General features: G+C 34.1%; 1 protein-coding gene across 1 annotated transcript; it reads left to right on the forward strand.

The window, feature by feature from the left end:
- Nucleotides 1–1,789: 1,789 nt before the first annotated feature.
- LOC119191991 lies at nt 1,790–12,704 on the forward strand. The gene is given in 12 exon segments (XM_037445846.1): nt 1,790–1,812; nt 2,613–2,825; nt 3,145–3,381; nt 3,666–3,851; nt 6,451–6,693; nt 6,908–7,162; nt 7,237–7,456; nt 7,862–7,998; nt 8,641–8,709; nt 9,279–10,095; nt 10,097–11,732; nt 11,735–12,704. Coding segments are annotated over 12 exon segments (4,863 nt in total). The 5' UTR covers nt 1,790–1,794; the 3' UTR covers nt 12,567–12,704.
- The last annotated feature ends 13,155 nt before the right edge of the window (nt 12,705–25,859 follow it).

The raw sequence follows: 25,859 nt of genomic DNA on the forward strand, positions 1-25,859 counted from the left end.
AGTAGATCAAGAAAAGCGATTGGGATCGTTTCTTGGAAATCGCAGTTGATGGCAAGGGTTTTTCTTTTCCTGGACGAGGTGTAACATGAAATATAGTATTAAAAATTCACACAGAACGTCAAAGAACTAATTAATCATAAAATGTTTTATCACACTATCTTATCTTGTCTTTATCTAACTAATATTATAAATGCGAACATTTGAATGTTTGTAAGAATTTAAAACCGCAGTTATATGACGCTGACTGGAATTATATAAGTTAGCATATAGATAGACTATATCCTAGATTAACATATAGACTACTTTTTTACCGATAATTTTTCCCTTTGGGAAAATTTTGCTTTTAATCAGATACTTTAAGTAGATGACGCTGGCATCGTATTGATAGTTGTTTACTTCTAGCAACCATCAAATCATTGTCAAAATATTCGTTTAGAATAATATAAAAGCCATTAAGATAAAAGCCTATTCTCTTGGAGACTATTTCCTTATTACAAAGGGTTAATCTTGGTCATGTCACTCGTCCATAATACCGTCACGTTAGTGTCTAACGATATGTCACTCAAGTATTGTTGTGTCGTCCAGCGCAGGGCTATTATTCCTTCGTCAACTTTATTAGCCGTTTATTGTGGAAAGTTTTCGGTATAGATATTTTAGTTTCTCAGTTTGAATTTCGACTTTGAAACCTAATTTAATGTTTAGATCTTTGTAATTCAAATACTGATTATTGATGACTGAAAATTCCTGTATTATTCCTAGTTATTTTTTAGACATGTGACCTGTTTTGTATTATTAATTCAATACATTAACACTTGCAATTTCAAATGGAAGTAGGTCTTAAAATTGATGCGGGTCTGGGACCCAGGGGCATTGGTTTAGAATATCTCCTCATCCTATTCCAATGTCGCCTTTTGAATTATATGTCGAAGACGAAGTAGGGAAGTAGGTACAGGTACCTCTTGATTGCCAAAAAGAAAATTTCACATTACTTAAGTGAACAAAAATACTTAAATAATTTCCACATGATGAATATGTTCCTTTAACATGTATATAAATTAATATTTGCCGGAGGTTGAATATTCTATCCGATTGGATAAATTTTAAACCCTCTTCCATAGTGATTCCCATAAGGGCGTCGTTCCGGGGTCTGCCTGTATATATCTGTTTTTTAACAGGCCGACATAATTGAGTCGGGAGGCTAGAGACAATAATCGCACGTCATTCGATACTCTAGACTGCAAGTTCCCATGCTCGTATAAAAATGAAATAAAATACGATAATTAAGCCTTTGATTCTTTTAATATGTATGAATTATTTAACATATACGGGTTTAACTATTACATTTAGTCTTAACTAAATTAATTTCTTGAAAAATATTAGGTTCGAAGTAATGGAACCTCATCATGGCCGCGCCGGCGCCAGTCGCTGAGACGATGAATCGTGGCTATTAGAATAACCTTTTCAGAACATTAATATATTCCGTAATAAATGTTTTAAGTTATTGATTATAATTTCAGATTTTATGAAACGAAGAAAAGGGATCAGGAACTCAAAGCTAATGTTCATGCTAATAAAATAAATGATTTTCTAAAGATACTGGACTTCAAACCTACTGTAAAGAACAAAGAGAGTAAAGATTTAAAACTATCTAAAGCTACTGATTCAGCCAGTTTTAATTTATACCTGTGGGCCCTGTGTTAAAGTTGCCAATTGAAACAAAAGTCATTATGAGAATGGAAAATTCTGGTAATATTCGTCAATCAAGCAAAACCAAAAGCAGCCCAAAAGAACATTATGAATAAAATAGACGCGGTAACGTTTTATTGTTGTAGATATTTTTTGCCTTTTTAGCTTTATAGTATAGTTTCATTATATTATTTTTGTAGCTATTCTTTTATTTTCGATTGAAGAGTAAATGCTATTTATTTTTATTTACGTGCGTAAGAAAAATAAAGGCCATAATATTGTAGATGTTTTATTTGGAATTCATTTCGTAGAAGCTCTATAAAACCGTGAGTAAATAGTGACGAATATTTTAAAAGATTATTTTGCATATAATTTTATGCGAATATTATATTTTCATTATCATTAAAAATACACAGCGAAGGAAGTGTTCGTGTTTTAACATACCATCCGTTTTATAATGTCATGTAGGTATTGAATATACTCATATTTATACAGATTGTTTTCACTCGCAATCATTTTTCCGAAATTAAATGAAGTGTCCACACCTAATTTTTAATACTTATAATTTTAGGTCTGTTTACATCCTCGTCTGCGTGTAATGGCATTTGCATTATTTACTTCGCTTAAGATATTTCTTGATTTTGGAATATTTTTTATTGCCTTTCTTAATGACACAGTAGTAGAACCTAAATTGAAATCTGTAATGTTTAGCGTATAGATTATTTTATATTCTCATGTCTTTTATCAACTTCCAAAAGGATCTAAACTTATTTTTTCAAATTTAATTTTCGTTATTAACTCCATCAAGAACATTTACTCATGTACTACATATATATGAACATTTAATTACTTACAATTACGTTTTCTTAAGTATACCTATATACCTGCAGTGACAAATTACTTACTAACTTGATGTTATGTGACAGATATGTTGTTTGGATTCTGGGTGTATTGAGCGGCTGAGTACCCTAGATGCGACGACAAGCGAGCTGCGACTGCGAGCAGGCAAGCTTGCAAAACGGGAAGCGGAAAGAGCCGAGTTACTAGAGCGGGCCGAGGCGGCTTGGAAGAACTTAGAGTTAGGATACCACAGACGACTCACGCTTGCCGAGGAGAAAGAAGATGATATTTCCAAACAGGTATAGCAAATTGAAATAGAAATATTTATATTACACTACTACTCAATTAGTGGGAACTGATAGTGCAATTGGGTTTCGTGTTTATGAGTCTATTTTATGTGCAATCAAATTTCTTAATAATAAACATTTATGCTCTAAAAACAATATCTATAAACTTAGTTTCTGCATACAAATATATTCCTATTAATATACACGAAACGAATATTATATTCAATATTTTCGTGGGTTCTGGACTATTGACATTTTGGCCACCGTTGCTTTTAAGGTTATATTACATATTGTAATGAAAGTTCTCTAATAATGGGATATATTATTACAGAGCCAAAAATTAATTGAAGAACGAAACAGTTACAAAACTGTGTGCACCACGTTGGTCCAGCAACTCAAGGAACGAGGCGAGGCGGCGGAGAAAGATCAAGTGAAGTTGTCAGAAGTAGAGAAAACTGTGTACGATCGTGCCTGCGTGAGACTTCGCCTGAGCGAGCAGGTCGCTAAAGGGGAATCTGCACTTGCTGAGCAACATTGCCGAGGAGCACAGGCGGACAGAGATTTACAGGTGAAATGTCAATTTGTAATAAGTATTAGAAACAGTTAGTTGCCCTGCGTTCAGTGCACTGCTGTGTTTTAGTTTCAGGGATACTGTAGCCAGTGTAATTCAATTAAAAAATATTAGATTTAACGTTAAATATCTGAAATTGACGAATGCTGAAATAATTACATATATGAACTGCCTACCTATTTTATGCAATTCAAAGTTTTGGTTGATGCAGCAAACTATTGGGCAGAGGCATTGTTTACTTATGTCAAGTGGCTAATAATTTGTATTAAAAATTTTTGCAGTTCAAAGAAGAGGAAGCACGTCGCAAGTTGCACAACATGGAGAGCGAGCTGGAGTCGACGCGAGCACTGACGCACGACGCGGAGCGTGCGCTGCGCGCGGAACTAGGCGCTCTCAAGGAGCAGGTCGCGCGCGTTAGCCAACTGCTGCTGGCCGAAGACGCCGACACTGGACAAATCAAGAAAGAGGTGCGATAATGTTTGTCAGTATTTAAGGAATAATTATAATTATTATATTGCGAGTTCTGTTAGGTTTGATAGTACTTAATTCAAAATTAATTTGGAAATTGATGAGTATTAGAAATTAGAATAAAATAAGTTACCAAAGTCTAGGATTATAGAGAAATCGTAATTTTTTGGTTTTAAAACATTATATCTATCTTATGTAAGGTTAGTCGAGGGACCTGTTTAAGGAGGGTATGCGATGTGTTCGATTCTCGTCTGATATATTTATAAAATATATGACTATAAAAACATACTGTACATAGGTTCTCGACGTAGCGCAGCGTAACATACTGTATCAGAGGTGTGATTTTCACAAATACTGCAACAAGCATCTAATTAGGTTTTTTTTTGTATCTAAACTTTCGGTTATCAATCTATGACAACACGTTGAGGTTTATTATCTTTACGATATTCACCCCAAGACCGGCGTGTCTATGCTGAGTATGGTGCCGTTGGTCTTATGAATGTCTTCGTTAACAAATAATGTTTATGGTTATCCGTATGTTAATACTTGATACCGTAGCTCTTAGCCTACTTATTTTCTTATTAGCCTTTTTGATAAACAGGTAGAACAGTCATTATATCTTATTCATTGGTCATAGTTAATTGAGATGACACATAAAAAAATATAAATTCTATTAAATAATGTTCGTTTAAGTTTTTTAGTTTGATATTTGCAAATAATAATACTATTATGTGGAAGGAAAGGAGACTTTCCCACCACTACGAAACTCCTGTTCAACAGTTCAGCTCGGTGAGTCTCAGCGAGTACTAAACTGTCTTTATCTGACAATGAAATAAAGCAAATAAAAAGATAGGAAGGAGTTGGTGGAAATATTAACTGTCCACTTCTCTCCACAGCCCAGCGGGGGGCAAAACAATGAACTATGGAGGCATTTTAATTTCAATTAAGGATAATGAATAGAAATAGGAAAAACTCGCACTCTAAGGGAATCCAGTAATATAAAATGTTCAATATCCAAAATTTTGATGACTTATTATGATAAAAAGATGTATCATAAATATTAACATGAAAGATGTAAGCTCGACTCCGAAAAGTGATCGGAAAGATACAACAAAACTGAAATAAAATGTATCCATTTCTAAAATAATCTAAAATAATTATTGTGATGTCCAGGGTACAGCCGTTGTCGTGCATTGCAGTCATAATATCCATAATTAAAAATGATTGGTCTTTTAAAACACAAGCATGTGGCCGATTAAATTTATTTTATCATATTAAATTGCAGGATCTCCATGATTGTTTGACACGATTAGTGGAAGTATTACACGTTCACGCGTAGTACACGTTCCGATTGCCATGATAATTTTTTTTTCGGTAATATAAATATTGCAATAAGTAGATATCTAATCACTTAAATATGTTTAGATTTTTAAGAAGGGGAAAGTAACCAGCCATGATCAGTATAAATAATTATAATAATTTTTTAAATAAATATGAAGTTCAATTCTTAAGTCTTCCATTATTCAACTAAATTACATTAAAATACTTTTTAGGTAAAACCAATTTACAGATTTTAAAAGAAATTGTGACAACAATAATTTTTTTTAGTAATGTTTAATCCCCCCTTGCGGCAAAAGATAACGGATTCGGCAGATTGATGGTGGGCTATTTTTTTACACTATAAATATGACAAAATATCACAATATGAAATTTTAGAAAAATATGTTAGTAGCAAGTTTTGACGCTCACTTCTTGCTCCGTTTAATATTATATTATGTACGTGGCTAGACCATTTGTGGCGAGTGGATAGTGAATACTAGTCACTAGCCAGTGAAATTTTATTATGATGTATAGGGTCATTTTATATTGTGCACTAACTGACCCCAACAGACGTTGTCCTGTCTTAACTATGCAAGCGCGCATTCTGTCGATCGCTGTAATTTCAAACCACTGACAGTTATGTTAAGTTTACTTAAATTTTCAAATTTTCCGCGCACATTTTTAATTTTTTTCTTTTATAAGAACCTTCTCCTGACAATAACAAACACAACAAAAAAAATTAGCGAAATCGGTCCAGCCGTTCATGCGTGAAGGCGTGACCAAGGGAAATAGGGATTCATTTTTATATATATAGATTACTAAAGGAAACAATATATTTGTCTTTACCTTTGCCAACATTGTGTTAAAAATCAACTATGAATAATAAATATTTTTGTCAAAAATTGCAGCTAAACTTTGTAGGTTTTTTATTATTTTATAGTTAAGCGCGAATATGTTGAGAGTGTAAGTATATTTCTGATTCAAAGTATAAAGTAGCTGCACCGAAAAATTATCTTTTTATAGTAGAATTAATATAAAATACTTTTTGAACATTTATTTTGTTCGAAACTTACACATTATAATTTTTTATCAATCGTTAGATTAAATGTTGAATTTGTTCTAATCAAGTTATGTATATGTTTTCATTAGTTAAAATTTATTAAAGCAATGTGAGAATTACCCTGTATAAAACGTCTACACCTAATCATAACTACTTATATTCGTCTATTCTGTGGGGCGTTAATTAATATGTTACATTTTACTATGATTTTAATTTAGCTGGAAGAATTGCAGCTAGAGAAAATGGGTATGGTAGAAGATCTAGACGGCTGTAAGGTGATGTGTGAAAACCGTATGCAAGGCAAGATGAACGAGTTGAAGGCAAAGAAGCAGCAGCTGAACGAGCTCAACGACAAGGTTATCGAGTGTCGCTGCAAATTCCCTATCGATGCTACAGTAGAAGTAAAGCGCACGGCTTCCCTGGCAGCCTTGTGCCACTGCACACCTGAAGACAAAAATTTGGTTAGTCAACAATGTGCCGATTGGAATTATGAACTGTAAAATAAAGCGCTTTATTGCCGCTGATATTTATTAGGTACCATATTATGTTGACAAGTTGTTATCATCTAATCAAAATAATGAACATGACTATTATTATTATTATTTTATTTTAGTTCTGCCAAAGAATTCGTTATCGTATCGTTTAACACGATGTGTAATAACAAGGTCTTTTCAGGATTCATGTTCGTGTACGTCCCTGAGGTCTCAACTTCTTTCAAATCTATTAGCTGATTTGTTCGGAGGATTGCTTACTGAGTTGGGTTGGACAGGATCGCAGATGCCGTGCCAACTTCTTAAATGTCTTGAGGATAGCCACAATTGGGATCGTTCTTCAGTTCTCAAAACGAATTTGAGAAGTTTTTTTGCGCGATTGCTTGTCGGAGAGTTGGATATCGCTATTGCTACGTCTATAGAAAAGTATCACGCCAAAGTAGGTGCTCAATTATTTTTAAAATCACAAACCCGTAAATAATACCTACATTTATAAAGTATTCTTTTATTTAGTGGGTTGGAGCAACGTGTGCCGACATAACCAGAACAATACCCAATATTCGTGAATCAGACAGTATAGCCTGGCAAGACTGTGCTATGGAGCGTCGAGCACAAAAACTCGCCACCAAACTGGCCGAACAATTGTTTAAAGACCGAGCTGACGAGCTTGCACAACGAGCCAAAGATATTGTCACATCGGGTCCGCCGCCCTGCGAGTGTGGACCACAATCAGGTCTATTGTAAAAAATTGTAAAAAACATGTTAAATGAAAATATTTTGTTTACTCTCATATCTTACCTACTGCCTCGGTGGCGTAGTCAGATTTTTGTTCTAAGGTCTCGGGTTTTAATCCTGGGTCGGGCAGAGTGACTTGGGCTTTTTCTGAGCATCAGCCCAGAGTCTGGAATTTGTGCCCGATATTGCGATAGGCTTGCCCCCATATTACATCATGGAAATAAACTTGGTGAAAAGTGGGCGCATTGGGGCCTAGTTACGTCTGGGCCTACATCTACCAGGATAAAGGCGTGATGTGTGTTTGTTTTGTTTTTAAGTAGCACTATAATACCTCATAACTACATTAATATCATACTCCCATTATGAAATGACGTATATCTCAATATGTTTTTTACGTACCCAGCTGCGTACTCGTGCATAGTGAAGCAGCCGACTATAACGGCTGGTAACACAAAGGGTGGCGAAACTATCTCACCCTATTGGCGTCGCACGCAAAATGATGTTACCCAACTCAGACTACAAGTAGAGAGTCTAAAAAAGGTTAGTGAGAAACTAGAAGTTTGTTAGATTTCAACTTTGAAAAATATATAGTCTATTTTATAAAATCTTATCTTACTTCAAGTACTAATATTATAAATCCAAATGTTGGTGAAAAATTTGAATGTTTGTTGGAAGTAAACGCAGCAACAGCAGAAGGAATTAAGATGAATTTGGGATGAAATTTGAAACAAGGATAGTTCGTGCCTTAATATTTTTAACTAGATGGCTCTGGCGTCCTAAAGATGGCGGTATGAATAGCTATAATTATAAGGGACTATTGTAGCTAAAAAGGCTTTTCAAGCAGGCAAAACCGCAAGCAACTTCCAGTATATTATAACTGATAAATAAGGGGCTCATCAAAAATGTACAATTTAGATTACGGAATAATTTTAATTTGTTTTGATAAGAATATTTAAAACTTTGCTGACGTTGCAAGAAATCTTTTATTATTTATAAGACATTAAATTCACATTGTATTAAATGAATTGTAATGTATTATTTTGTAGTAAATTTTTGCTTTTCATAAACTATTCCAAACTAAACGTAAAATATTTTGGCGCAAATAACGTGACATCAATATATGTTTCTCTTATAAAAAAATATTTGATTATATAACATTTTTATATTATTTTATATATTCAGGATGCCATCAAAAAAGTTGATTTGAAGACAATGGAAGAGAATATTGCTAAACTTGTGGAACGTACTTCGGTAAGTAAATATAATCGAGTAAATAATAATATAATGATGTAGTTAGCATAGTAAACAAAACAAACAAAAGAATGATAAACATATTTTAGGGCCTGTATCACAACTTCTGAGTAAATCCTATTCACCGCGTAAATGTAGGTATAGGTCGACCAAATACAAATGTACAGTCTTACCTAAGCTCCCACATAAATAGTACACTGTCTACATTAACCTGTTGTATATGATAACTGTTAAATGAAATTTACTATAGGTCTCTATCTAATAACTTTACATGTTTAGATTTTATGGTCAGCCGTAGTATAATATGCTTCTTATTATGTTAGATTATAAGAATCATAATTACATAAACTTATAAAATTTTGGCCCCGCCTGCTATAATCTGAAGTCCATATCTAATAGGATAAGCCAATTTAAATAGTCATCATGATTGATAAAGAAAAAATATCGCAAAACTTAATTACTGCGATGTCAGTAATACAAATTTATCAATGTAGCAGATACAATTTATTCGCATATTGTGGAACAATATTAGCTTTTGGTGTTTTTATCTGATTTTTCTATTATTTAAGGTACAAGATAGTGTCATTGCCTTAACTGCAGATAGAACCGAAGAAGCAACTATGAGTACAAAACCGTTGAATTTGACCTGCAGTTCAACCAAAAGGAAATCTTCATTAATTAATGGCCCAAAGAAAGGAAACAAGAAGATATGTAACATGACATATCAAACGGACAAGTCAGCGAAGTCCTTCAATAAACTGAAGCAAACATTCGCTGTTAATTTGTGTCTTTGCGGTACACAAACTGCGGCCAAGAAAATAGCACAAGACGATAAACGACTTCCAGAGAGGAGTACAGTTCAAAACTATGACAAAAATTCATTGCAGAAAATCCCTTCCAATATTCCTTCTTCACAAATACGTAAGGAACAAAATCTTTTAAATGTTCCTTTAACACAAATACCTAGGCAACAAAATTCTGCCAATGCTCCCGTATCACCAATATCTAGGCAAACACGTCCATCAAATGGTTCTTTGTCACAAATACCTAGTATTATAAAGAAAACGAAACCAATTAATACACTCAAAGAAATCAGCAATGACAAACAAAGTAACACCTCTACGAAGATTATTTGTAAGAAAGAGTGTGTCTGTTTTCATAACAAGCCATCAAATACATCAATTGATAAACTTTTAGAAACTATAGCTAAATGGAAAAGTGATCTAACCGTTTCGTCAACTAATCAAGGAAAAAAATATAAAATGGACCAATATGTCATGCCAAGTGAAAAGAGTATAAAGGTTAAAAAAAGCAGTAGAGTAAGTTATGAATTTGACGAAGAAGCAGAAAAACAAGTAATAAAAAGTATCGAGAAACGTCACTCTTACGGATAATCAAGGATACATCAAGGATACAGAAGTTCAACAAGTTGTACCAAGAACCACAGAGTCTGAATATATAGGAGCGGTAAATTTAGACAAAAGTAACGAAAGTCTTTGTAAATGTGATGATAAGGACGATAAAAAAAAGGATTGTGATACTGGTACACCTCATAAATGCATCACTAGTAAAAAATGTTGCTGTAAGAAATCCTCTACAAAATCAGATATACCATCTGAAAAACCTTTGCCAATAGACGAGAAACCGATGGGAAATGATGATCGAAAACTACTACAGAATAATTCATCCACTAAAATGGGAATTAAAACGAAAGATTTATTTTCATGTGATTGTGATATTACGTTATTGGGTGTTACCCTTGCTGATAAAAAATCTAATAAAAGACAAAAAATACACACAAATTACAGTGGCTGTAATGATGATGATGACTACGACACAGATAATGATTTTAATCGAATGAATAAGTTTAATTACAATAAGATGAAAAGAAAGGGAAGGAAGGGCAGAAAGGCTAGAAGAAATCATTGCGATGATTGTTCGATATCTTGTAATATACCTCCTACTTGCCAATGTCAAGACAATGTTGAAATTAAAGATTTTATTACTGATTTTTGCAACAAACCGAAAGATGTCTTCATCCTAAGTGTTGATAAGGGAATCGATGTTAATGATACATTTGAAGGTGAATCAAAGGATGATAACATCATGAAAGGTGAACTAAAAGTAGAAGATTGTATTTGTTGCAACCTGACCGATGTAGTTGAAACTAAAAATTTAGAAGAAAATACGTTTCACCTATTGGAGGAACATTTAAAAGAGAAATTAAATGATTTTAAGAGAACTTCTTGCAAATCGTCATGTATACCACTAGAAGACGAAAAAAAACTCTTTTCAACACTCATTTATAGGGTTAAACAAATAATTTTAGACACGACAAATAATGTTTCTTGTAGGTGTTCCTCAAAACCTCCAATGGAAGGAAGCTGGAATAGGGCTTATAGCTTATTGCAAGAATACTTAAAGGCGAAAATACAACGACTTCAATGTCAATGTACAACGAAAGAACATCCGCCTCCGATTGAAAATATTTTGGATAGAGTTAGTAAATTAATTGAACACGATTTTGAACGTTTAAAAAATATTTGTAAATGCAATATTATGGATCAAACACATGGTATAAATGTTTCCGGACAGATTTTATGGGAAGAGGAAACTCCTGTAAAAGATTTATGCAAACCTCAAGCAAATGGTTATTTAGTTAATGATGAAACACAACATTCATACGGCTCTGAGGGAGGTACAATTGGTAAACCTGAACAGGATTCCCTAAAATCCATAATTTTTACAGAAAATATGTCATCTCAAGTTCCTTTAAATTTAGGCATGGAAACAAAATCTTGTAATGTTTTTGAAAAAACTTCCGTAAATATTCAGACAAGTGAGATAAAAAAGATAAGCGCATATAACGAGTCCGAGGCGATAGTAACCAAATCCCATCATGATTGCTGTTGTGACATTCCCCAGAAACAATATGTGCCTGCATTTGGGTTCGGCACGACTGAAGTATTAGTAAATCAATTCACAAAAGTAGCAAAAGGACTTGATGTAAATAGATTTCCGAAAACATAATACATTATAGGTCATATAGTTATCCAGGTTTAGATCCACAACGTTGCACGGCTACAGCTACGGAAAATAATAAGAATGCAAAAACTAATAATGGAACTAATACATGCAATGATGATAATTGTAATGCTAGTAAAATAACAAATTTTCCATATGTTGGATACACAGTAGATTGTTCTTGTGACAGAAATATAGGTTCTTGTGTTTGTATGAAATCTGTTGTTCAAGCAAATAACGATAAGATTGTTGACATGTGGAAAACATATATAGATTATAATAAAACACAATTAAAAAACGTATCTTATATCATGAAAAGTACAGGCCTAAAGCCGATTACTATAATTGATCGAGTTACAGAAGAATCGCATAGAGAAACAATCGAGAGTACAGAATATAAAAAGCATGAATTTTGCGAAGTAAAATTAAGTACGAGTGGCGATGAGGACATCACTTTAAAGAAATCTCGGAGAAATATTGACGTTCACAGCGCAGCTTGTGCTTTAACAGAAAGTTTTAATGTAGACTCAAATTGTTTAGAGGGCAAAGATTCGTTAGATTGGTGTGAATGTTCTTCTAGACCTGTAAACGTGTCTAATACTGCATATGGCAATACAGTATGTTCTCCGTCGTCCTCGGATATGTTTGAAAGAGACCTTGGCGACGATGTGGCCTTAGCTCAATTACCCAGGAATTGTAACTGTGATGTCGTGCCCATATGTCACGTAAAGATGTTAGTTGAAAGTATAGAAAACAAATTAATACAATCTCATTGTACATGTGACTCGCTTGTGTCGGTTGTATGTCCTATCCATTCTTCTGGATTATTGTAATTGAATTAGAAATTTTATTATTATTTTGTTTTTTTAATTATATGGAAACTTTCAGCGATTTATTGAATTTCGTACACTTTAATATTGCAATAAAATCATCAAAATACTCTTTAAATTATATATGCGCTTTTATATTTTTTTGTCTTGTTTTATTTTTTCCTCGACGTATAAATCAGGTATGAAGAACCTGATAGATATCAATAATTCATATTGTGCAGATTCAGACACCCTCCATACAGCTTCCTTTCTTTCGTTTAAGACCTTAAAATACAAAAAAAAATATGTCCACTTAAGCGTCTAACTATATATTACACTATAAAATAAAAATATTTAACACAAATTTTGATATAATGGATCAGTGGACACTATATGGAGTAATTATAATTTATATTTATAGTAATATACAGATTTGGTAATGTTGGCCGTTATATTGAATATTATTTTAGGCTCCGTTTTAATGTCGATACTTAACCAAAAAACGTGTTTAGTAAACACTAGAGCTAGTCCATTGAAAAGTTACATTTGGGGTTGCGTTTTTTAGAGGACGCAATTTTATTTTTTAGAAGTGTAGGGGGGGTCAGTGTAAAGCTACAGCCAAGTTTTGTGTCCCACGGCCGCCATTTTGGGTTGAAATGGTTTTACGATGTATCTCTTAAACTATTTATCTAACAAAAAATTATAAACATTTTTGTTGCAAATTAAATTCTCTACAACTTTGGTCCAGTAACTTTTGTCGTAGAACTATAAATAAAAAAGTTATAAGCAAAAATGTTAAGCAATTGCTTCATCTGTCCCAAAGCGATTCAGGATCCAAGTAATTCGCGTACAAGCCGACAATCGCGGGTTTGTGTTGTACGTATTATGAACCTTATAAACACACGTTCTGATGACGTTGCAATGGACATTGCTTAACATTGAATTTCTTAACATTTTCGCTTATAACTTTTTATTTATAGTTCTACGACAAAAGTTACTAGACCAAAGTTGTAGAGAATTTAATTTGCAACAAAAATGTTTATAATTTTTTGTCAGATAAATAGTTTAAGAGATACATCGTAAAACCATTTCAAACCAAGATGGCGGCCGTGGGACAAGGGTGGCGACCCCACAAACTTGGTTTTAGCTTAACACTGACCCCCCCCTACACTTCTAAAAAATAAAATTGCGTCCTCTAAAAAACGCAAGGTAAGGCCTAAAAAATGTAACATTTCAATGGACTAAGCGGATTTTAGACAAGCAAGTTCTCGCAGTAGTATATTGCGCAAGAAGTTGCAGATGCGTTTATCCTAGCGGTAATATTTAATAAGTTTATACAAATGCGATTTGCCATAAGCTGTGCAAGCTCTATGACGGCAATTACAAGTCGTGATTAAGCTAGGCATAGGATTATAATTGCTACTTTTTACTGGCAATTATGTCGCTTTATATCAACCAAGCTGTTTGTTCGTCTCATAGTTCAGTTCTATAAAAAACAAAAAAAACTTTGCGACGGTATATAGTACAAAGAAATCGGTGACGTCTATTCCTCTAACTTAAACACCCACCGGCACTGCAACTCATGGTCAAGACATTATAAATATGTAATTGAGTTTGAGTTGTGTTTACGCAAACATAATTGCTAGTGTTCGTGACGCCTCAATATTAAAGTTCTTTTAGTTTGCAGGTGCAACTATCGACGACGCTGTGGTTTATGAGTGAATCAATGCTACTGTGTTCGATTTTTAATAGTTCACTGCAGCCGTCATAGGATAGGTAATCATGAAAATAATGTCGTGTATTTTATATTCAATTTTAAGGGCAATTTATAGAATACCAGTTAACATATTCTGTTGTCAGTAGTAATTGTCGACAGTTTATTATGTTAGTATATTATTTACTTACTAGCTTTTGCCCGCGGCTCCGCCCGCGTTATAAAGTTTTTCGGGCTAAAGTTTTCCATTATAAAAATCACGCTATATATTTTCCCGGGAGCCTATGTTCTTCCCAGGGTCTCAAACTGTCTCCATACCAAATTTCATCTAAATACGTTGGGTAGTTTTTGAGTTTAACACGTTCAGGCAGACAGATGCTGCGGGGGACTTTGTTTTATAATATGTTTTTGTAGAACTTTTTAAGAGGAACAATCCCGTCATACATCATTGTTGCATAACTCTCTGCTCTCAAAACTAATAAATTTTTCCCGTTTTTGCAACATGTTTCATTACTGATCCGCTCCTATTGGTCATAGCGTGATGATATATAGCCTATAGCACTCCAGCAACAAAGGGCTATCCAACGCAAAAATATTTTTTTAGTTCGAACCGATAGTTCCTGAGATTAGCCTTTACTGCTCCGCTCCTATTGGTCAAAGCGTGATGATATATAGCCTATAGCGCTCCACAAACAAAGGGCTATCCCACACAAAAATATTTCTTCAGTTCAAACTGGTAATTCCTGAGATTAGCCATTATTGTTCCGCTCCTATTGGTCATAACATGATGATATATGGCCTATAGCACTCCACAAATAAAGGACTTTCAAACACAAAAACAATTTTTCAGTTCGAACCGGTAGTTCCTGAGATAAGCCATTACTGCTCCGCTCCTATTGGTTATAGCGTGATGATATATAGCCTATAGCACTCCACGAACAAAGGGCTATCCAACGCAAAAAGATTTTTACAGTTTGGACCGGTAGTTCCTGAGATTAGCCATTACTGCTCCGCTCCTATTGGGTATAGCGTGATGATATATAGCCTATAGCACTCCACGAACAAAGGGCTATCCAACGCAAAAAGAATTTTTCAATTTGGACTGGTAGTTCCTGAGATTAGCGCGTTCAAACAAACAAACAAACTCTTCAGCTTTATATAATAGTATAGAGTATAGATATGAGATGGCTATTTGTCTTGCATAAAATACCCTTTATCGTATAAGATGTAGATCAGATAACTTTCTCAAAAGTCCTTTAATTACTAACAAGAGTCCCTTCATATAACACGTACAAACAACTAAACAGTAGGACATATTATACTAACTACTTAATAGAATAACGAACATGGACTGTACTGTTATGTTCCGCTTAATTTATACTGATGAGTCCAGAATCGTGAAACGTTGTATAATATAAATGCTTATAAGTTTACAGTGTAAATGAGGATAAAGAAAGCAGTTTTAAAAACATGATACGTTTGGTAAGGCTAGATTTTCTTCAGGTACACGACTAGGGATAACCCTAGTATCTAATCTTTATATTTTTACTAGGCAATACATCATAATGTAATGAATAAAAATAATATTATGAGATTTTACACGTGTGTGTTTTTCCTCGCAATGGCGCGTTCCAAAAGAACGGGCCAAGGCCAAGTGCGTTATTGTTATTATAAACCCTATGCATCCACAGAAATTAAAAAAATACGGTTTAAGCGAAAAGTATTAAGTATGACAGCTTTTTGTAATAGCTAGAATGTTGAGGGGTTGGTGTGCAGACTCTCACGACTAGTGTGGAGTGAATTAGGGATAACACCCGTGCCGGAGAGGACAATAGGCACTGTTCGCACGCGGTTTACTTGCCATCGAGTTTTGATTTCTATTGAGAGCTCGGTGTATTTCGCTTTCTTTTCCGTATGTGTTGTGACTAGATTATAAGTATTTCATATAGCGATAAGAAATCCAGTTTTATTTTGTTTGTCTACTAGGCTTAGGGTTTTTTGTCTTCTAGGGTCCGGTCTATTGTTGTATACAGTTTTGTCACTTATGATTGTTCTGTCCCACTATATTTTTAATTTGCAAACCAGATGCTGTTATGATGAGAATGATGCATTAAAAATTATAAAGTATAGTATGGTTTTTCCCCAAAATTTATTTACATTGGTTTGATAAGGATTGGTGTATTATGGCAGCATCTAGGTCATGGCAGTATTTATAATCCGTCTGACCTATAGATCTGCAAGCGCCAGTGATATGCTAGATGGATGCCCTATACAGTTGACTGTGTATACCTCATGGTTGTCAATTCACATTGAGGCCTTTGAGGGCTTGCGAAAATTTCCTGGCCTACTGCCTTTCCATTCTAAGAGGTTTCCTTTTCCTTCTTCAACATTTCCTGCCCCAGGTATCCCAACTTTCCTCTAGGTCTCTGCAGTGGCTAAGCCGAGGAATTCCAGTATGACATTCGCAGGTTTCCCCCGATGTCGACAGCGAGGTCCGACACATAAAAAACCCCTTATGTGCTATATGCAAGATATATGATAATCGATTATCATAAAATTATCGTATATTTTATATCTATACGTAATTAAGGTCGAATGCTTGTCTCACAATACCTAAGTATGTTCTGTATTGATCGATATATTTTTTCTAGTGCGATAAATAACGTGGAACGTTTTAAGATAACCATATGTAATTTATTACATTATACATATGTTGCTATCAGTTACATGTACCAAAAATGGTTTATCTTTGTTAAACGGATTGCGGCCACTTTCAGAGAAGGAAAACACTTCATTGACTTTGGAATGTTAATGTAGCATATCTTATCCTTTGCTTATTAGTCGAAAGGGCAGAATTGGTTTTGGGTATGCATCCGAGGTATAAATTGTCTCCTATAGACAACTATTTAGGTATCACTTCTTTTAATGTTGATTTGAATGATCATCTATGATTATGATCCAGTAGAACAACACTTAAGTTTTTTTTATTTATAGCATAGTTCAACAAACAAGTGGATGATTAAAACTAATTTCTACCGCCTGTGAACCCTTACAATTTCAGAAACATTGGTCGGCCTTAATAAAACATTTAGACATAAGGAAGGGGGAAAGGTTGTATGGAAGTTTAAATAAAATGAAATAATTTATTTGAACCTGTAAAATGTTGAACATTATTTAGATTCCGTTAATATTAACTCTACCATTAGTTCGGAAGTAGTCCTCCCCAGAGAAGAACGGGAAAAAAACTCTGGTGCTGCTCTTTTCAAAATCATTAGAAAATACAGTACTTACATGATATAGAGTAAAAAAAAATACAATTAGCTCTTGTGAGCAATTCATTTATATGCACGCAAAACAGGTAATAAATGATTTTCTTATTCCCATACGAGTGCACAACCCTCTCAGGAATCATGAAATATAATACTTATAATACCCCTAGTAATTAGAAACTTGTTGTGACTTCTTGTCAATCGCAATAGCTTAAATGTTGACTGATTGCTATTCGCAATTATACAACGCCACGATACCGTCCGAGATAGTCGATATGACGAACAATCGCCTAATCTGGCAACACTGATAACAAGTTATAACATTGCATTGCGTCGGTTTCTTTTAAGAAAATAGTACATTGCTCTAGCCAGTGTACCTCAGAACAATAACAAGCATAGAAGTAACACTATGACATTTGAGCGTACTCTGTCTTAGACAGCAAGAAATTTTATTGTGTTGCGATCCTTCTGACATCTTATCGATATCGATAGATGTTTTGTCTATCGGCTATGGTAAATTGACATACCTGCGGAAATAAACTCTTTTCGGTCAGTTAACTGGTCTGGGTGTATAAAAGCACTTGTTAAGAAGCTGTTAAATTACAGTAAACTATAGAACTACCGGCTTTCTTCGAACAAATTTTTGTCCGATTTTCATGTGCTATTTACAGCAGTTTCCATGTCTTCCTGTCATTCACACAAAAATGGTTTAGCATTTAGATTATTGAATTAAGAAAATGTTACAAAGGAGAATGCCCATTTTTGTATGAAAGTTGGGCTACGCTTGCGTCTGTACAAAACCTTCACTAAACTATAGGGAATATATCCTAAATCTTATATAAATTGAAAACAATTGGATATTCGATGGGAGTTCGGAGTAATCAGATTTTTTATAACTCGGTTATTTTGAGGTTAAGTATGGACTGCAATAATGTACGGTAGAAAGTACCTACGTGCCTAATTAAGTTCAGTATTGCAGTATCTACTTTGGACATTCTTTTCACTTAGCTTTAATCGCCCTTATAAGAAACTGATAGGTATTAACATATCTGATGAGACGAAGCTCCAATAAAACTTCTAAGATAGTATGGCGGAATATTAGTTTTTCCACTGAGCATATACTACCCGACTCTTTGTGTAGGTATATATTTTTTTGACTTATGACTTATTCTATTACATGGATTAACTTAATCTTTATTTTCACCTACCATTATCTCATTTCAATATGGCGTCAACACATATTGTAGAATAGATTCACCTTAGTTTTTATGACCGGCCGTATGCCTGACGCCAACCCTCTTTGGAGGATTACGATCCCAGGCCGATGATCATTTCCGATGTCAGAAACACCGAGATAAAATGTTGCTTGGCCTGGAAATCGAACAGGAACCCAGGAACTAACTTCACAGCCTGATTAGGCTAATAGTTACTTATCATAGGAAAAGAAAAATAAAACAAGAAATACGAAATCCGATGTATATTTTTATACAGATGTGTATTTTTGATAGATATGGCTTCCCAGAAAACAGACAAGAACTTGATGTGGACGCAATACGCTTACAATACTGCTGAAGTGAGTAAATTACTTCTTGCAGTGCTGGTCGGGTAATGTCATGTCGTTGTTGTCTGTGAACCTTTTTATTAACTGATCTACAGCAGGCAGCACAAATTCATTCCAGCCTTGAAACCTAAAATATAATGTAGAAGTTGAGTAAACATGTTCAGATTATTATTATTGTTAAACTGTTTTCTTTAGTTTTTGCAAGATTTTTCCCACATTGTGGGTAGGTTAATTATAATCTACATAACTTACAAAGCCATTGTGTTGCTAACTAAAAGACTTCCGTCTCAAAGTTCGGAACACACACTATACACCTTGTTTCTTAACAGTGAATTTCTCGACTCAACATTAAAATACATAAGAATAACACTCCGATCTTGAGTAAAATATTTTATATAATGAAATATTTTCATTCAGACAAATCTAAAGTGTCAAAATGTCATTAATTTCAGTTGCCAGTGTATTAAAAATCAGTACCCATATATTCATTTAATTAAAAATAAAGTCCAAACATGTTTAAGCTGACTAGTATTTCTGTCAATGCAAGTACAAGTCGCCATTTGTTTGTTTTTAGAAGGATTAATATTTTATCTTTTTTACCAGCTATTTGGAGTTTGGTCATAATTCTTAAATAAAATATATTTTTTTATAATAAAATTAATTGTTCAATGAATCTATATATTATAGATTCAAGTACAAGCACATTTATTAATAATATGCACATATTAACTTTTTTATTCCATTTAAAAGGGGAATTTGTTATAAATTGGTATCAATTCGCCATATTGGCAGTAAATTACCCGGTGTTTGATTTGCAACAATTTAACAACTTTTTTTCATATCTTTAAAACCCCATTTGCTCATGACTGAAATAAATACAAATGAAGTAATAATTAAAATTATGATTTAACATGGTTATTTGGTTAAGACGCATGACTGACGCAAAGATAGCCTGGTTTTTGGGCATTGTCCTTTCGGACGGAATGAAAACTGCTATAAATAGCACACAAATATCGGCCGAAGAAAGCTAGTACGCCTTCTGTTCTTTTCTGACTTTCTTAGGGATTCACAGATACCCAAGAGGTGTGGTTTGACAGAAGCTACTAAAAGGGAGAGTAAAATTTAAACAGAGCGGTATTATTCATGTCACATATGTTTGATAAGTTATTTCAATGTTAATAAAATAGTCTTTGTCGAAATGCTTAGAGCAAACACGGTGCTGTTTTTTCCAATGCCAATTGGGACGTGCTATGGCAACGATCCATTTTTGCCTCATAGCACCATCTGTGGGGAATCTGCAATGAAACACATTGTATGAAACATACTATGAAAATCAAATAGCCTTCGCGCACGGTTTCCAAGTGGCTTTTACCACTACACCACCGTATGTTGAAAGTCAAACGCAATTTATGCAACATAGTAAACTACAATATACTAACATCTATGTTATCGATGAAATATGCAGCACAACACTATTGAACACGACTACGTAAATTGGTAAAAATACTTAATAATGACTGTATCGAATGGCCAACAGCAGATTATAATATGACTACAGCATAATAAAGTATAATTAATAACACTTTTTGCACTTATGTACAGGGTTTAAAGCAAATATATTAGGTTTTTTGTTTACTCACCGATGGAAGCTGATGATTTCTGTTTCATGTTCTTTACGAGAAGAATGAGATTTACACCCCACAACAACGCAGGCCATTGCTTGTTCGTAGGGCTATATTTTATTAAACAGCACTGTGTATTTATTAAATTAACAACAAAAATATTACAAAACATGTAGCCAATTTTGAAAAGCACGCGCTGAAATATAACGTAACTAAATTGTGTGGGCAGGTTTGTGAAATTGTTCTGAGGTTGGCAAGCTGGAACATTTGACATTTTATTTGCTTTTTAATTCGGCATCGTAAAGAGGACCAAAGGTAACCATTAGATGATTGTAACGTGTACGCAACCCGACCTTGGCAACATAATATTTGTCTCGTTCTTTTCAACGGTTTTGACCTATTAGAAAAAATAGGATAAGTATATGAAGGTAATTTAGATTCTTTCTATGCTTGTTCTTGTTCTGAGCTGAGAAGCTTCTGAACGTAAGAGTAGACAAATATAATGAGAAAGCTTCGAACTGCTAAGCTATCGGGAGTTACACGTGTTATTGTGAGTCAACCATAAAAGATAGACATATGCTGTCGTGGAATATTTTTTACATAATTTTAAGGAGAACATTTCCGTCATACATGATTTCTGTGTAGCTGTAACCATTAAGGTTGCACACGCGACGGAAGCTTAAAAATGGAGTAACTTCTCCCGTTTTCCCAACATTTCCCTTCACTGCTCTGCTCCTATTAATTGTAGCGTGATGAAAAGTATACTATAACCAGCACAGGAGTGTGACAAATATTGTACCAAGTTTCGTTAAAATCCGTCGAGTAGTTTTTGTTTCTATAACGGTTATACAGACAGACAGACAGACAAAAAATTTACTAATTGCAGTTTTGGCATCAGTATCGATCTCTAATCACCCCTGATAGTTATTTTGGAAATATATTTCATGTACAGAATTGACCTCTCTGCAGATTTATTATAAGTATAGAAGATGATAAGAATATGCCTCTTCATGCTTGTAAAAATATATATGCAGTAATCAAACATCAAAATATTCGTATAGGCCCCAGGATGACCAAATTCTTTCTGTGCCAGCGTATGCTATAAATAGGTGGTTACCTCTAATTTTATTACATGCGAAATAGAATGTAAAACTTTGCTTCACGTCAGTTTTCTGTGATCTAACTTGCTATGGACGGTCCATGGACAGGTGGTGTTATTATTTTCATAGGTGGTATAGTATAGCCACAAAAGTAACTGAACAAATTCAAACCTTGAAAACACTTCTATATATTAGCTTCAATTGATATATTCTTTCTTCTTTATCTAAAACAGTCAACAAAAGTTATTTAACAAAATCTGCCATTCGGGTTATTTAATAGTTTTTAGGTAAATAAATAAATTTTATTTCTGGCACGGGATAAATGGCTCAATTCTTGAGTCATTAAATAATATTAGAAATGACGATTTCAATGAATTAATTTTGTCATCAGTTTAATCAACTAATCTTAATAAAGATAAAAATGATTTATGTCAAACATTTTGCTCATTATCAAGTATAAACTGCGTCATATTCCCATCGGGAACTGTGATAATCGTATAATTTTATCGTAATCGATATAAAATTTCTATATTGGAATTTTCATTGTATTTTGGCTTGTGGTTATCCTTTTTTACACATTATACGAGTAAAACAACGCCCGCACCACCCGCCGCGTCTGTCAATCTAAAATCGATACCATAATCGATACACTCAAAAACTACCGAATGAATTCCGAGGAAATTTCATATGGAGATAGTTTGAGGCCCTGGGCCTTCAGACTATCCCTATCCCTATCTCTACTTAGTCTACTTTTCATCCCTGAAAATACTTGCGGAACTTTAATCCCGGAAAGCTTCATCATCATCTTCATGCGTGCGGCGCCGTCATGTCTCAACCAAAAAAATCACTGTTGAAACCGCGAGCCATTTGTCATTTGAGATCGTTTGAGGGCCTGAGAAGGACATTCGGCACTTATTATCCCGTAAAATTTAAAGCGGGATTTTTATCAATGACAATGTTGTCGGCCTCAGTATCGGACAACTGAAAAAAAACATTATCAAATCGCTTGGCCCAAGAATTCGTTACGCGCCATTAGGCACCAAATTAAATTCTTTTAAAGTCATAGAGGTATACAAAATATTTGTTTGGACTCGCGGGTATCAGCCCTTTTTTCTTACATAGAAAACCAAGCAGCAGTAATCTTTTGCGCTTTGTAAAGTAAGTAAAATTTCTACTCTCCCGAGTCCTCCCTACTCCAAGAAGATCGGTAGCGCTATGCTTTTCATGTTCTGGTTGTACAAGTACATAAGTAATGGAGGCCTATTAACATTATTAGGCGATCCATATCCTCGCTTTTTAACCTAAGCTGAAATAAAATTACGCCCCACGTATGAAGCTCTGTATGAATAGTACCTAATCACAATTTATATATATATATATATATATTAGGTATATTTCTGCCTAGTATTGTAACTATGGAAGCATTTTTGAGACATTATAGCCTTTGCAGCCAGTGTAATTATTGGATAATTACATATAGCGTCTCAGAATGATGAGGGTTATTGAAAATCAGTTAATAGAAAACCATAAAACAAAACCATTGTAAAAATTATTAAAGAATTTGCTATTAGCGAGTCATAAATACTTATATCTCAGTAAGTTTGTACATGTATGTTAGATCTAACTAAATGATATTGAGACATTCCTGCTTACCGATAAAATTTATTATCATAGTTTTAAGTACATAATACTTTTATCTTTTCTTCCTTAACTTAAATAAATCAAATGTGAACAAGACAAAACATGTAGTCAAAGTTTCGTCAATTGATCACTGTCGAAAAAAAGTCTTATCTTTTTCGGAGATAACAATATTATAAGCACTCAAAATTAATTTTTACATAATTATTTGTATTTATTTTTTTATTACATGAAAGTATAAAGATGCTTCAGGTCAGTACTTCTTTACTTGTTTGTGATAGACTAAGGCAAATTATATCATTATTATGGACCAAATTAAGCTTTGTCAACAGTCCTCTAGAAGACGCTCTTCTCTCTCTCTGGTAGACTATGCTCCTCGCGCTGGTGCAAACATTTTCCAGCCATACAGTACTCAACTTGCGACATTTGCAACATCGCTTTGCTTTGGATATTGACATTTGCCTTTAGGAATAGATGACAACAGTGGCGAATTATTTAAAATTATGTTTCAAAAAATGTATTACTGACTGAAATATAATGTTGCAAATCAATTTCAGATTATATATGGTTATTCTAAATAATTTCATACTATATGTTTAAAGTTATTTATTTGAATGTTAATTTTTTTTCATTAATTCGCTCAATATCGATTACTGATTGTTTTTCATTTCAACGTGAAAGGGCGGCGCCATAATACAGACTCATCACTCAACTCATCGACACTAGCGCTACATGCGAACTGCGTTCAATGCAAGTTTGTGGCCGGCTACCCGCGCTCATATTGCCGCTGCCTTGATAGACATTAAAAACAACAAAACATGGAGCGCCGGGAAGCGCAAACCGCATGAGAACCCATCTACACTTCCTTTTTCCAGCCCCTTCGCTATATCTCTCGCCACTCGTCGAGTACGTGACCGTAGCGTAGCCATTTTAATGACTGACTCAGCTAACTGAACTTGATGTTATAATGATGATCAAGGAAGGTCGTATCATTCTCTATCGGTATCCAGAATTCAGCGAGTCTGCCTTCCTGGATGTAGTCAAGTTGATTACGGAATACAAATGCCCGAATATGTTACGTCCGACCAAATTCAATAAAAAGTTACAATCCATAGAAATTTATCGCGAAAATGGATTAATCAGAATGAAAATTGTTAGTCATGCAGCTTACTAATAGATGACTCATTCTGATTGCGTTTATTTTCGGGTCGATTTAACGATAGCAATCGTTTATGGATTTCAGCCATATATTATATTACATAATATATTATACAGTATTCGTTGTAGATGGGAAGGTGACGTCTTCACGATGCTCCAGGTTTTACTAAAAGGCATCACGGACTCAATTTCGATAGCTTTTTGAGTTCGATGCATTCACTTTGACTTGACCGTCAATTTATCTACAAGCGTCAACAAATTCGACAATAGAGAGCCTTGGCCAAAGAGTTCTAAGATTATGTAGAGTTGATATTGGGAAGATTGTAATACAAAATTTTGCACTCATGCGATGGTTAATCAATAAACCGTGGAATAGTTACACATTTTTGATGCGCATACTGGCATATTACTTGTAAATATGTTATTTTTGTACATATTAATATCTAAGGACGCTGTGACATCTTATCACACGGAAATCTTAAAAGACAACGCGGGCTTATTGACAATTGGTTATTACTTTTGGTGCACAATTTCGTCCTGGTGTCCGGTCTTTAACTAATTATTCTGTTTAATGTCTTCGGCCTTTGCCAATGATTTATTAATAATAAATATATCACAATACAAAAAGGCGATATCACTGTGACTTAAAAAATCGCTGGAAAAATTCCAATTCTCCGCCCTTGGGCATCATTATAAAAATAAAAAATAATCTGATCATTGTACAATTATTGCCGCAATCTGTAAGTATTTGGACAATAATTAAGATACTGTAAACTTTTCCGAAACTTGCACTATCATCTCAATAATACAACCGCAGATTGGACAAGAAAGAAAATAAGTAGTGTCAGGCCACTTGCAAGATCTAGGTTTATTTGAACAAGCCCTAACCCTCTTAGAGTATATAAATACATGTTTTCACCCATTCTTACAAAATGCTTATTAAAATTGTGTAGACGAATAACTATCGATGCATAATTGGATATCAATATTCCTGAAACTTGCTACGTCACTTCACCTCGATAGGTACTATGATGAACATGCAATTATTTTTGCTACATAATTGATGTGGTACGGTCCTTGAGATTACGACATCGATATTAATAGTTTTTGTGTGTCGTCATAAACAACGCCAATGTGTAATGAATGGGTTTCATTGATATATATTTTAAACAGTTTTATGGTATTATATAACTTACATTTTGTGCACTTAATCAAAATACATACTTCGGTTCATATAATTTATAGCTTTTGCGGC

Source organism: Manduca sexta, unplaced genomic scaffold (assembly GCF_014839805.1).
Source record: "Manduca sexta isolate Smith_Timp_Sample1 unplaced genomic scaffold, JHU_Msex_v1.0 HiC_scaffold_2202, whole genome shotgun sequence".
Lineage (NCBI taxonomy): Eukaryota > Metazoa > Arthropoda > Insecta > Lepidoptera > Sphingidae > Manduca > Manduca sexta.